General features: G+C 42.6%; 1 protein-coding gene across 2 annotated transcripts in view; it reads right to left on the reverse strand.

Moving 5' to 3' along the window:
* mctp2a (multiple C2 domains, transmembrane 2a) overlaps positions 1-15,309 on the reverse strand; it is a 33,739-nt gene that overhangs the window by 4,568 nt on the left and 13,862 nt on the right. For both annotated transcript variants that reach the window (XM_079347156.1, XM_079347155.1), the window contains exons 17-20: positions 6,892-7,011; positions 5,777-5,818; positions 871-980; positions 685-794 (exon numbers count right to left, since the gene is read on the reverse strand). In XM_079347156.1, coding sequence (XP_079203282.1) covers positions 685-794; positions 871-980; positions 5,777-5,818; positions 6,892-7,011 — 382 coding nt within the window. The remainder of the gene's footprint in view (positions 1-684; positions 795-870; positions 981-5,776; positions 5,819-6,891; positions 7,012-15,309) is intronic.

Here is a 15,309-nt window from a genome sequence, read left to right on the forward strand (position 1 = left end):
GGTTAACTGGGGAGGCAGAGGAGTGTCTCAGACTGTGTGTTTTTTTGTTTGATATGATGGTTTTTTTGGTATTGATTGTGTTGAAGGCAGCGTGGAAGTACAGTGGTTGTGGGCTTACAGCTTGAGGAGGAGAGCCTGTTAAGGGCAGCATATCTCCCTGACCACTGAGATGACTGTCTATTCTGTATGACTACAGCAGATAATGAGAGGCTAGACCAGGAGCCTACAGACTGCCCAAGGACATCATGTATTATATACAGCTTACTACTCTACCTCTGCTTTGTTTTCACACAAACCGTGGGCCTCGCCTCTGCTGGGCGCTGCTGTATCTGCCCACACAGAGCAGTGTAAACCTCTGCAGCTGTCTGATCTCTGTGTGTCTGCAGAGGTGTAGGGATGGCAGGGTTCTTAAATTATTGTAGTTCATTAAATCATGGATTTCCAGTTAGGAACATTGAATAAGAGTTGTGTTTTGCAACAGTGCAATACTAGTTACTCTTTATGCAAAATGTATATATATATATATATATATATATATATATATTGAAGTACTTGGGACACTTTAGCAAGAAAAAGATAGCTGGTTGGCTTAAAGTATTGATGCAACACACTTTAATGACTGCATTTGTTTTTTTCCATATTTTCAATTTCTTGTATGAACTTGTGGTTTGTCATTGAACTTACCCCAGATCAGCACGATATATCGCAGTGGGATATAATATAATACAGCTGTTACCACAAACAGCACCAAGCAGGCAAGACATGACAAGAATGGGACAGACCAGTTGAATATGCTAAAAAAGAAGAAAAAAAGAGTCAGTAAAATGTACATTAGCATTATTAATGAATGATGAAAAGAAAATGAGTTACTTCTTGGCCCGCTCTCCGATGTTTGCAATTTCGCCCAAAACATTCTGGACAATAAGTACAACTTCCTGCACCATATGTATCTTATCCATCAAACCCCTTTTCCCGGATTCCTAAGAGAAAAAGAGGAAGGGAAAAAAAAAGGCACAGACACTGATGAGGTACACCGTATGTCAATTGTTGGGCAGGGTAGACAAAGACCAGTTTATCTTTGCGATGCCATTATGTGTGATTTATCTATTGAATGGCCCATAATGAGCAAACACTGTACATCTTCAGACTCTCTGCTTTTGAGGATGAGACAGACTCAGTGCTCAGACGCTGTTATGTGGATGGCTGAGAGATTTCAGCTTTTGTCAGCCACACACAATGGAGCTGCTGCACAAGTGCAGCACAATCAAGACTCTCTGGTAGATGAAAAGTATACAAAATGGCCATCTGCAATCAGACAGACTAGATGACCTATACGAGAAGAGTGGAGGAGAGGGTGGGGGGACTCACAACTTAGGAAAGATTTAATTCCAGAAGCCAGCAGAGGATCAGTCTGAACATGTTTTTGCAAATTAGTGAGATCGTAAGGCTTCTCTGCAGCAGAAACGCTCCTCCAGAAAATCCTTGCATGTGTGCTTGTTCCACTCGTTTGATTTTCGTCGGAAGTAACGCAGCAAACTGCGGTATAATTTGCTTTATATACACAGATATTATAAAATTAAATGTCTCAATGAGTCAACATGTCAAGGGGGTTGAAGGTCTTCTCTTCCCCAGGATCACATCAAGGCTGGAAATGAGGACTGGCGTGAAGCCTTCCAGAGACAGAGGAGGGACTAAGATAACACGAGCTAAAGAGGCTTGAGAAGGCTCAGATCAAAAGGAGAAAATAATGACAGCAATGATGACAGAGGGTAGGGGAGGAAGAGTGAGAAGGGAAGATGAGTGTTTTTCCTTTTATGTGTGTGTGTGGTTGGAGAAGGGGGGGGGGGGGGGGGGGGCGCCTAACAGGAGGGCCTGAGACGTCTATATGTTTATGTTACGAGTCAGCCGAAGTCGCAGTCTGTGCATTGACAGCGTCCAGACAGAATGCCTTTATCAGAGCTTCATGAGGCCACCCCTGGGAACACACTCACTGCCAGCACAGAGAGACTCCCCACTGTCAGGCCTGCTCTGCTCCACGAAAGGCGCAGGAAGAGAGCAATTCCCACACTAGCAGAGCCTCCCCCACTGCGCTCGGGTCTGGACTCACACTGGAGGCTCCGCATTGTCCAAAAAAGGAAAAACTATCACAAATATGCTCGTTTTGAGATTAAGATCTCATGGTCTCATCTTAGTGGGAAGAGGAGTGTCTAGGTATCATCTTACTTCTCTCCACTGTATCAAGGGGAATGAGCAAAAGCTCATGTGTTTCCTTGATTCTACAGCGGCGCTTAATTAAGCTTTTAATTCTTCGTTTATTTTGAAAAGGGGGGGAACACTGTTACAGTCTGCTAAAAGCCATTGAGATACGTGTTGTTGAGCTCCTGCTGGACCCAGAGAGCCGTGCATTGAGAAATGATAGCTCTCTTTTTATGGAGACTCATTACACACTCATATTCCTTTTCATATGTTTGAATGAAACTGGTTAAGCAGCCTAATTACATGATTTAGAATTCAAACCTCCGAGGAGATATGAAGCTAAATTAACTTCAGTAGGTTCCTATGGAAGGTGAATTTGTCCAGAAATACACCTCCAACAGGGGGGAAAAAAAGCGCATATTGTCTTTCATTTCTAAATAAAAATCTGGCAAATAGATGTTCTCTGAAGTATGCATGGAGAGGCAGAGCTCTTATTATTATTCATGTGATTTAAAACTCTCAAAATCCTCCATCTCCTTAGCGACCAAAACTCTGAGTCTTGCTCCTTCCCACATTAGTCATTTGATGATATTCTTTATCTTTTCTCATTTCTCTTTCACGTTGAAACACGAGTGCAGAGAAAACAAAAATAAATAAAAGATCTCCTTCTGAAATGGAAAAAGGATGGGCAAACTGGGGATGGACTAAATAATTCTTAAATGTCTCCTGATTAGAAAACCTGTGCGAAATCATGTTCTCATTCCAGACAAAATTGTAAAAGCTTCCTTTTAAGGTGCAGTAATGGAGAACCAATTTGATCTCCTGCGCAAAGGTAAACATACTTTCACAGACATGTGGGACAGACATGTGGGGTGCTATCAAAGGCTGGAAAAAGCTCATTTAGCATCACTTTAATTAGAATAAACGCTGCCAAATTTGAATTCTAGGACTGCATATTTTCCTACTGACTTTTCTGACAAAGATAAGAAGTGCATCTAAATGAAAAACACCTGTGTGCCTGGCAAATTATCTCACATGGAGCTAAAATAAGTGAACAAACAAATTGCTGAGATAAAATGCCACAAAAAAAAAAAGCTCTCTCAGCGGCTTTAATTAGATGGCGGGTCCCGTGTGCGATTTCTCACATATTGAGAGCCGCAGATTGTGACAAAGGCAGTATGTCTGGGGGGGGGGGGGGGGGGGGGTCTCTCAAGGAGAACCAGCGGTGAGTGTGGACTATCGGGTGAGAGATGGAGTAACCCCCACAGTCCAGTCTCGCAACCCCACACCAGCTCTTCACCCTGCCCCCCCCCCCCCCCCCCCCCCCCCCCCCCCATCTCCCCTGGGCTACACTCTGGGAGCAAGGCAACCCCAGACCAGCAGTGCCAGCCGGGGGGCAATGAAAGGGCTGTTTCATCTTCCCTGTTCATTTCTACTGGAGATCTATGGACTTGTTTTGCCTTTCTGCTTCTTTATGTTATCATTAAATATTATCTATCTGCACAATTGATACCCAAGGCCAAAGGGAAGTCACTTTGCCCACACATAATTTGTAAGCTGTCTCTTTCCCCGAGGACAGATTTGTTCACAGGCAGAGAATCTGTTCTGTATTATCCCGCTGTAACACCGCCTTGCCTTTCGTCTCTCTTTAACGTCATGCCTTCACATTTTTGCTGCTCTGTCTGAGGTTTGAATATTTCCTTCCTCAGGGGGGAAAAAGGGGGGATAAGAACATATTTGAGTGGTAATCATAACCTTCTCAGAGGAAAAAAAAAGCCTTTATTCAAATGTTGGAGAAAAGACGAGGGGGAGAAGAAAAAAGCAATTGCTTTGAAGTTGTCAAATTTAACACTGATCACTCTTTAACCCCAAATATTTTTAAAGAAGACTTTGATAGGAGGTGTAAAGCTACACTGCTTGATCTAACTGCACGATACGGCATTCAAGTGACAGCGAGACCATAACAACACTTTCAAATAAGCCACTTTAAATTAAAGCTGACAGCTTAAAACAAACATGGGTGACTGCTTAATTAGTAAATGAAAGGAGATATTTCATTTCCTTGGAGTGTGAAAGGGCTTAAGGAGGCTCAAGGAAAACCTTTTAAACAGCTTTAACAGGCGAAGGCTGAGTTCAGAAACACACGCAAAGTATTGAAAGAGTCTTAAACCTTTCCAAAGCCACCACCATCTCTGTAACTATTAACATTGGTCTTTTCAATGTTGAGATCTCAAGGTAGAGAAAAATGTGCTAACCATTGTGTGCAGGAGGTTCACTGTAACTAATGCACAAAGCCAACTCTGGCTGATTCAGTATTCATAAATACACTTTTTGTTTCAATGCTGTTTGTTTAAGCACCCGCTCGCCTGTTCATAGTAATGATATCACATGCAGTTTGCCCACTTTGTGCGCACAGACATATCATGCGAGTTTCATCTGTGAATTAGCCCGTCCTTTCAGACAGGATTTGGCGGATGTGCCTGTGTTTTTAAAAGAATCTGGCTTTTTTTCGCAGCCCCAGGTCATCACAACAGAATATATTGAGCGCATTATGGATATGAATCCTGGGCCTAGACATGCAGCACAAGGGTCATTGCTTGGAGGCTTTGCGTTAGCTCCACACTTCATTGCCATAAAGCAATAATACACATCCCTGTTAACTCTTCCTTCTTTGCAGAAAACAGTGGGATGAGTTTAATTGAATATTATGTGCTGAGGGTAAGTATAATTTTCAGGCTACTTAAAGACTTCCTGTTGTTTTGTTTTTGCGAGAGACACCAGAGAGACACATTAATAAACATCACCATTTACGGTTTCTCACAAATGAATGAGTGATGCGACTGATAACCTTTGGGGCAAAGCATACTGTTCGCTGCTGTGTTAAAGTACTTTGTTCATTTGTTCTAGCACGAAAAGGTCATTCTCAACATCACTCTCGCATTTAAACAATGATGATACAAAAATATCGACTGATTTGGTCCCAAACAGCTGTGCAAAATGTAATTGATGGTGCTGTTTTAATTGGATTTATGGATTTCCAAAGGGATGCAGTACCTCAGCGGGGCACATTTGAAGAGTGACACTGAATACCCAGAGGAACACAAAAAAGAGCTACATGCTACAACTGCTTCATAGATGCCCTGATTTAGAATGCATGAAAATATTTCTATTCTTAGTTTAAAAGAGCCTCTGATGAGTCGGTCATTGTCACTGTGCTTAAATAAACAAGACTAACACCTGCATGGCTCTCTGTAAAATATTTTCTATTTTCTAACAAGCAAGGGTTCATTTGTTTAAGAATCCCAAATATATTTGCTGAAGCAAGAATTTGTACATACAGCGCAGGAACATTGAACCTTGGTTACTAATTTGCAAACTCCAATAAGAAATGTTGGCAAGGTTCACCCATCTGTCAAAACAACCCCCCCTTTTTTTTTTTACACAAGCTTTGAGTAATGTCACGGTGAAATGTGAAAACAGTTCATGTTTATAGTCCCTTGAAACATATTTTTGTATTTACAGTATCCTTGACCAAAACATATTATCCTCTAAAATGCTAGAAAGAGACAAGATGAATTACCTTCTCGTCCTCCTCCTCGTCATCAGCCATGCTTATGTTCACCTGAGAGAAAATAAAGGGTAGTGGGTGATTTCAAACGGACGGGACATGTGGGCACTGGAGCATTTTTAACAAACACCTAGTAATGAAATTTTCTTTGAGTACATTCACCCCTATTGGGAGAGGCTTGTTTCCATAGAGACTGCATCACAGGGGTGACCTCACACAAAAGGAGAGGTGAATGAGGGCCTTCCTCACAAGAGCACTGTCACACCAAAGCAATCTCATTTCTCCACAACATAAGCACAGAAAAACAGAAAAGAGAGAGGGAGGGGGAAACACATTTAATTTGGATGCTGTTGCCTAGATCACTTTATATCAAGTCATCCCTGACCCCAATGTGGTGCACATTGTGACATTGCCTGGGAACAGAGCTGTGTCATTGCCGGCCAGAGGGTCACAGAGGGTCTGCACGCTGGATACGAGGGTGAGCTTCAGCTTCAGCACTGCCCAGGGACAGCATCTTTGCCAACAGCCATAAACACATTCACCGGGGCCGGGTACGATGCTTTGAGGAAGGGGTGTGAGTGGGCCAGGCCCCCGGCTGGACCGATGAGAAGGCTTACAACACAGTGAAATTGGGGGGCAGTCGGAAGTGTGAACAGCATTAACCTTCACAGACATGTGTAGGGCAAACATGATGTCCATAACAGTAGATGGAGAGGAGATGGTGGTGTGTTATGGACAACTACAGTCCTGTGTTTACAGATGCGGTGACACTGTATGAAAGGCTATGCATACATTTACACTGATTTAATTGAAGTGTTCCATATTGCTTGGTGTTTTATTGGGACCAATGAAACAATGTAGAAACTAGTTAAAGGAGCTTTGAACCTAAGACAATACTGCTTCACCTAACTGTACTGTAAGATGCATTTCATAAAACATCTGCTGTAGTTTACAATGCACATGCAAGTGTAAGAGCTTTTAATTGCCATGACTATAAAAGTGCTTTAAAATGTGTATGAAAAGGAATTCATTCTCTCAAGACTTGACCAGAGTGGGGTTATCATCTAGATTTAATTTGCACCGTTAACAGCGTGCGTCCTGAAGAGTTCAAAGTCCTCGTCACTCACCGGGTCTTGGTTGGAGCTGGCCTTCCCCATGGTGAGCTGGAAGTATTGCCAGCCAAGAAGTAGAAGCAGGAGCAGGGGCAGCATGAAGAGTTCACAGTGCCACACCGTCAGAAGGAAGATCTGAGGAGACAGGACATGACAGTATAACGCAAAGCGCATCAAACTACGCTGAGATTTGAAAGCGCAGCTATCAAATCTGAATGTGCCCGCTCCCAAAACAAAGTATATAATGGATTTAACCACATCCTAAATCTCATGGAAAGCCCTTCAGACTGTAAATCCTCTGAGATTTATAGCCAATGGCAACAGATTTTACTCTTAGTGGTTTGAAAGTAACAGACATTCAGAGACAACTTTTAATATCTTGAAATCCTATTTATATACACCAAGAACACTGTGCTGGCAGGGTGCCTTACTGCTAAACAGAAAGTATGACACGGATAGGCATGGTATGCTGTCTTTTAACTAGCACATCAAATCCTCTTAGATTGTGAGGCAGCGAGGCTGTCTGACGAGGCGCATATGGCAACCGGAGAAGCAGTTGCAACATTTACCCCCTCCATGGCGATGATACTGAGAAAAGCCAAGACCCCTGCTAGAAATAAGACGGATCACACTGAATGAGTAATCCCTCATAATTCTGTAAAGGAGTGGTGCTAAGCACGTTGCACAACACCCACTGCATTTCACAGCAGAGGACTAATTGGACGGCTGCATTTAAACCCGTTTAGTGACAGCCTAATGAGTCTGTCTCCGACTGAAATGATCGGGACTATGTGAGGAGGATCACACCAGCAGGTGGACAGGGATGAAATAGAAATGTCCCCCAACAGCAACGGCGAATCTTAATATCTATTATAAATGTGATTATTTGCCAATGCACCCAACATATGGTCCATTTTTGTTTCACAACTGTACTTTTATGAATGCATCCATTCAAACTCAGATTCTACTTTGTTTTTTACTCTTTATATTGCAAAGTGTATTCCAAATGTTGAGTGTAACTGCGAAGCTAAACTAACACAATGGTAGCACAGTGTAAGCTCAAAGGGCTGGAGGCTGCTCCGAGTATGAACAATATGTTCGAGTTAAGCCTGAGACAGGATGTGAAGCACTGAGGCCTTAAGGCCCCAGTAGCAGGCCTGTAAACAGCAGACTGCTTCTGTCATAGCCACCGTACAGAGTCCGTTCATGTTGCTCTGGGGGCCACTCTACCTATCGTCACACAAGGCGTAGGTTCAAATGGCCACCAGGGGAAGGCGAACCATGAGTAATGCAGACAACACTTTGGCCCAACTGCCCTAGGCTTCACCGCTGACTGTCTATAATCTCTTAGTGTAACCTGGGAGACGGTACGTGAGCCAAAGCGTCATGCGGCACCACAGCGGGGTGAGCAAGATTTGAAGAAACGAACAACATGTTATAGTTATTTCATATAAGAGTTCATCTGAATTACATATGCAGCAACAAACTAGAGCTGGTGGGGGATAAAGAAGAGAAAAAAAAAAAGGTAAACCATGAATATGCATGATGCGCAGAGGAAGGTGCAGTACATACCCTCGCTGTTATGAATAACCTACGTCATGTGTTGTCACCTCAGTTCCCATGAGGGGATTCTAAAGCGACGCTCTCCTCACCCCAGAGGAATTCAGCTGGCTGCTGGACAGGTAGCTTGTCATATTCCCAGTATTCTCATAAAAAAAAGGAGAAGAAAAGAGGGGAAATGTGCCTGGAAACTGACATGCAGCCCAGCAGGAATGTTGAACCTCCTTGCCCTCCCTGCAAAAGCTGCTACATTAACCACTAAAGTCTAATTGCTTGGTCTCTGTCTTCCTGTGCAAGTCAACAGAGGGAGCCAATTCATTTCCACCCAGGGAGCCGGCAGGAAGAATCTGTCACAGGTATTCATAATCGCCCACTAATGCAAATTTCTGCTCACCGCGTTCTGGCTCAGTGGACAAGATAAAAGCCTACAGAAATACAATGCCTTGTGTCTAAACTGAGTGCTTAAATGAGGGTATAAACCAAAACTGTCAGAAATATCTTCTCAATTCCTCCCTCATGGTATGTCAGCCCATGTGTTCAGGATTTACATGCTATTTTAACACTAATAAAAACGGTGGAGAGAAACATCTGGGAAAAACCTCTCCGACTCCTTCACTCAGGTGCTCAGACTGAGACTCTGCCATCAGATTTTGTGCAGTAATGAGCAGAGGCAGGACTATACCTTCCCCCTGTCTCCTCGCATTCTCCAGAGTTTCTGTGAAATGGAGACAGAACTAATTCCCCACTAAGTGGTTTATGTTTTATTAGCAAGCTGCTGAGTGATTAAAGGACATGTTGGACAAAGTGCAACCTTTCAGGCGTAAGTGTAAATTTGTATTAAAAAAAATAATCTACATTTTAATTGCCACATAAGAGGAGCTCCATTTCAGTCTTAAGGGAGCGACAGCGATCCCCCCCCCCCCCTCCCTTAACAAATTACTTATGACAAGTGAAACCTTGAATTTCCGCAAAACAACATTGCTAAGATGTTGTACGGGAGGTAAAACTATTGTTTATTTAACCAAACAGGACATAGAGCAAAAAACAAAGACAAGAAAGGTAATAACTAATGATATACTTGAGTATCTAGGTGTATACACGGCAGAATTGGAAAACAAACGACTTGTAATTGAACAAGTGTTAGTATGTGTGTCTTGGAGGAGTGCCTCTATTGTAGGAAACCTCCCTTGACAAACTCCATTTAGCTGAAAAATGTCTGTGTGATTATGCACAGGGTGCCTCGGGAGGAAAAAAAAAAAAAAAAAAAAAAAAAAGAATGAATTAATAAAACTATTAGCACATGGTGGAGTAGATGATGGAGATGCACTCTCCTTAGCCACCTGTAAGCGCTTGGAGAAGGGGGCAACCCCGGGCAGAGCAATTCTGCCAGCAGGGTTAAGAACAGCCTGACAGATTTGTTTTATAGTGCCATTAATATGATTCCACTAAATGCATTCTGCGCCTTCCCATGCAGATCCCCTGGCCAGCAGAATCCAGCACCTAATAATAAAGCACTCAGCGATTAAAAGTGTGAATAAAATAAGTTAAAGCTGAGCAAGCATGGCAGCTCCCACCACCCACACTCTCCCAAGAGAGGGAGAAGGGATCGTAACAGGAACAAAGGGACAAAGACACTATCTATAAGACTTTCTACCATCCTGTAAATTGATTAACAGAAGAGGTGATGGCCCAGTCTACCAACCCAAACGACTGATTGGCAGACATGGCACCAGACGGCAAAACTGCCAAATGCTCTCCTTAAACAATACATCAGACAACAGTCCATTAATATATGCATATCGCATCACAGTATACTGGTGAGGAGTTAAATTAATGTAATGTTTCAGCACATTTCCACTATTTTTAAGGTGGTCTCTTTCTGAAAAGAATACCCTTATTTTCAGTACCATGTACCATCAAAAAAACACACAAGATTTAATCTTGGCTGTATCTTCACTACGCTCTTCAGTTGCACTCCACTTGGAAAGCTAAACAAAGTGAGAAAAGCACCAGCCAGCATTATGGGGGTCAGTCATGGGGGCTGTGGACGGATGCCAGATTACATGAACATACACTAAAAGAGTTTAACAAGACTGACTACAGGCTGCAGGGTCTGTGTTTGTATGCGTTTGCTTGTCTGTATTGTTTGTTTGTTTGTTTTTTGTTAAAAAGACAAAGGACAGAATCTGCAGATGTTACTAAGTACCAGTATGACAAAAAAAAAGTAAATCAAGAGAAAACATTTCAAATGATTTTTACTTGAAAATATACATTTCAACACGAATACTGCCTAACATTAGAGGGTGTTGTGGTTAAAAATCAACGGCAATAGAATTAATCTGCAATACTTCCTCAATTAAAATAAAAAAGATATCTTAATAATGAATCAAAAGGCACATTTAGCAGCAGCTCAGCTCATGCAGGTTTTTTTTTTTTTTTCCAGCCGGGCTGAAACAGAGTCTTGCTGAGGGCTTATGTAGGGGACAGGAGCGGCAGGCTTTAAAGTAGCTGTAAACGCAGAGCAATGAGACATGTAATTTGTGTTGAGCTCGGGCCAGTGTGGGGACAGGCTTTCAGGGGGTGTCGGAGGCAGAGGAAGCACAGATAAGATTTCTCTTCAGGGCAGGTAGAGTGTGTGGGCAGCTATGGCGCTTTGAGCAAACGCTGAATAAATATTTCACATATGCTCAGCTCAAGTCTTATTGACTGGGGAGAGAGAGAGAGAGAGAGAGAGAGAGAGAGAGACAGAGAAAAAAAGAGAGAAAAAGACGGAGAAAGAACTTGAGAGGACGAGGGGGAAAATAGAGCGAGAGACTATATTAAGTGAGAGCAATAAAATGGGGGAATCTAGTGCATCTCTTCAGCAGGCAAAAATCACTTTGGAGTGTGACACAATTTACACTTCAATTTTGAAAAAGGGTGCCATTGATGCATTGACTGTACTTGCGTTATTTGGTCAAGTGTTTTCCTATTTGTTTGCAACTGTAATGACGTCTTAAAAAAAATTAAATAAACAGCATTTTAGAAATAAACCCTGAGCCATACGCTTTAAAAAAAAAAAAAAAAATCCTAAAACTCTAAAATAAACAACAATTCTGCCAAATAGTCCAATTTTGGTGAGTATATTTTCCACAATTTTACTAATGTCAACAGAAGCTATGGTCGATAATAATTCAGATGATGCTTCCCAGCTTTACAGTGCGTTAGTGATAGAGACTAAAAGCAGCCGTGCGAAGAAGAACATTAGCATTTGCTTACAGGGCCAGCTCTGGTGGTTGTCTCCCCAACTGTCTGACACATGCCGGGGCCAGAGTAGCACCAGTATGAGACTGCAGCAGGGCAGTCAGCAGGGGCCCAGTGGTGCCTGTCAGTAGTGGCTACACTGACCCCACACTCCGGCACTGGCCACTAGTGTTTAATCCGTGTCGGGAACGTTAACACTGAGCGACCTCCTGGGTGACAGATCTGCCATGTGAGCCTTTTCCCCTGAGGAGGACGGGAGGGAGTGGCACGGACTCTCTCCCTGTCAGCTCGGCTCACATGCACGTTAATGCGCCAGGGCCAAGACCGGCCCCGGAACAGCCACACACAAGGGCGCACAGGTCGCCGCCTCAGCTGCCTGGGGAGAGGTGTCCTCTGTGACTAGGAATGTGGTGAGTATGTTAAAGGCAGTCATTATGATATGGCACACAATGGGGTTAAACACAGAGCATACTTCATCTAGGCTGAGGCGTGCATTAAATACAGCACCAGCGCAAGAACAAGCACAACAGATGCACAGATAAAACCTCTCCTCGGGAGGCAACACTTTTATTCAGTCAGCTCTAATAAATCTGAAGGCTTTACACTTGTTTGTACTTAAAAGTTACTTCATGCTGTTTAATAGTGCTTACTAATAAATGAATGTGATTCACTTAAATTAAATCAAATGTGTTCTCAAATCTGAAATCCATGTCCCTTAACAAGTAAAAATGGGGAGACTTTCACAGCTCTAATGAAGTGAATATCACCAGAGAAGGCTTATTAATCCCACTAATAAGGGGACATGTTTCAAGGTTACACACAGCATTGAGCCAACCCAAAGAGCTGTCAACTGACACACAGTCATTCAGGGCAGCTAAATAATAACACTGTGTTAAATTGGGAGGCATTCACAAGTACTCATAGCCCATCATCTAATAATTAATAGATTTCAGATCTTTTTTTTTTTTTTCCCTACTCAACACATTTGCAGTCTGTGAGAACTCGCACAGCCAAGGAGATGGAGAGTGCAACCCCCACGGGACTGAAGAAACCCACTCCTTTAAGGCCTCTAACTTTTTTCTCCAAGAGAGACAAAAGAGACGAAGAGCAGAAACAAGGAGAGAATTCACAGGCATGAACAGTTCTCTCAGTGTTCTCACAATAAGCCCGGCCACACTGCATTGCAGTAAAAAACACAAACGGGCAGATCCAAGACTCACAAAGGATCTCATTTTCAGGGACAGTGTTAACAAGAACAATTATGACAAGTCTGATTACGGCTTTGATCTCGGCTGGGCTGCTGTTCTGGCTAATGGCCCCGACTGCTGTGGCTCGGCACAGGTGGTCTCCTGAGACCTCTGGAGCCAGATCTGACCCTGTTCTGCCCTCCTCTGGGCAGACGACAATTCTATCATCTCTCCCAAAAAAAAAAAAAAAAAAGTGCCCGTAGCAGCTGCCAAGTGTGTTTACAGCTGCACCGCATCAAACATTCATCAAATGCCATCTTTACAGTGTATGATGTGAGGCAATCAGCATTTCACAGGCTGTCAAACGATGTCTAAAGCGGTTGCTACCTGGCAGTGTCAAAAAGAAAATGGTTCAAATACTCACATAAGGTATACAGGTTTCTTTCTAGTCTAACTCCTGACAGATGAGGTTCCTCATATGTTAAAATATTAATTCTACTTAAATACTTAAAGCGCTCTAATGACAGCAAGGCTCAAAATCAGCTTTCAAGTGTAAATGATCCTTTTTCTGTTTTTTTTTTTTTTTCTCCTTCCATTTCATCTAAATCTAAATTGTTCTCAACTTTAAACTTCTGAAGCAGATTAATTTGGCTGGCTAATTCATGCTCATTTAGATTTTTTTTTTTTTCCCCTCCTTTACTTTTTTGTTGAGGAAACTTGTCTCTTGGTTTAATGCACAGAATGGAGGCTTTCACTCAGTTGTTCCCACAAATGGCTCCTGTTGGGAAAAGTAACCGATCTCCACAGCGCCTCCACTCATCTTTCCAGCAGTGCTGTAGCTCCATCTACAGGTCCTGTTCTTGTGTGCAGCAAAGAACTCTGGGTGACCCCTCTGCAGTCACTGCTGATGTATAGCACATTCATCTCGCTCAGTGTTAGTGAAAAGCACATCTAAAGACGGTTATTTTATGAAGATTTTAGCTGTCACATTTTCTCTCTCTCTCAGAGAAAAGAACATGCTGTTGTCAAACTCTTGAAAGCGCAGATCCCAGGCTCATTACTCTAGCATAAACAAGAAGGTGGAGGGAAAAAAAAAAGTCTAAATTTCTTGTTTGGATTGCCGTTCACTGATGAAAATGTTTATGAGGATTGGCCGAAACTTTGTTTAAACGCGTGAGAAAAAGTTTTCTCCTTTTCTTTTTTTGTTACCTAATTAAAGAAACATTTCTAAAACTGCTGCCCATTGGTTGAAAACGGAAGGAAACTTAAAACAGAATGGACTCAGCAGATGAGATTGCACAATTTAAAACGGGTAACTTCCTGCACTTGGAAACACCAACAATACTGCAAATATTTCAAGTCCATGCAAGGTTTCCAATAAATGCTCATCTTTAAACCTTCCTCCATGTGAAGTTTTCTAAATGCCACTCATGAGGGAAAAGTTATCTTGATATGAACAGGAAAAAAAAAAAAAAAAAAAACTTCTCTGAGGGGGAAAAAGGAAAACAGTTTTTTTTTTTTTCACTTACTTGGTATATGTGAACCTGAGCAGTGATCCCTCATGCAAAATTTGAATACCTTACCCACCACACACCAACAACCACTTCATAATGCATACACAAATCTACATAAACAGGATACAAATGTAGACTGCATGCTGCGTGGAGGTCAGAAAATTGGCCTGTGGGACTGAGTGATATAATGGCTGAGTATTCCTGGTAAAGCACTACACGAGCGTCCCGCAGTCCCAGTAGAAACCACAGCAGCGGTAATGCATTACAGGATGTATATGGTGTAAAAGGGTAGGACTGGTCTGCCTGCTTGATAAATAATGTATTGTAATGTATATTAACGATAGACCCACCACTGCAGCGTTTCCTACTGGCAATACCCTGAGAAGCCCTGCGCTGCCTGCCACTGTAGAAAAGAGCAGGCACTAGTGGTATAATTATGCACATCTGAGAGGCAAGCAGAGGCCATCTGTCAATGTCTGAATCAGTTACCTTATTACCACTGCCTAAAGATATAAAGATAGGAGTGGGAGCTGCTTTCATTAAGGCACATGGTGGCATGCTTCTTTAGACAGCTCCAAACACTAACTTAATTGCAAATGATGACTTGGAGGAGGAGGAGTGGCTCGCCTTCGAGTGGGCAAGGCCACGAGCGTGGATGATGGCGTGGCACTTGGCTTGTAATGACAGTCAGTGAAGACCCTGTTGTTGCCCTCACCGACGGCTAAACGGGAGCACAAGTTCAAAGTTTTTCCCTGCTACTATCAATTACGTGAAATATGTTTCCGTGTGCCGCTCACTTGCTTAGAATACAATCCTTCAATGAAGAGAAGAACTTTTCACTCCTTGAACCCTCAGACTGCTGATGGTGGGTGATGAATATACAGCAGTCTGTGGCAATTCTCAGCGTGCAACTTCGACACTTAACACTA

Source organism: Symphodus melops (assembly GCF_947650265.1).
Source record: "Symphodus melops genome assembly, chromosome: 6".
Taxonomy (NCBI): domain Eukaryota; kingdom Metazoa; phylum Chordata; class Actinopteri; order Labriformes; family Labridae; genus Symphodus; species Symphodus melops.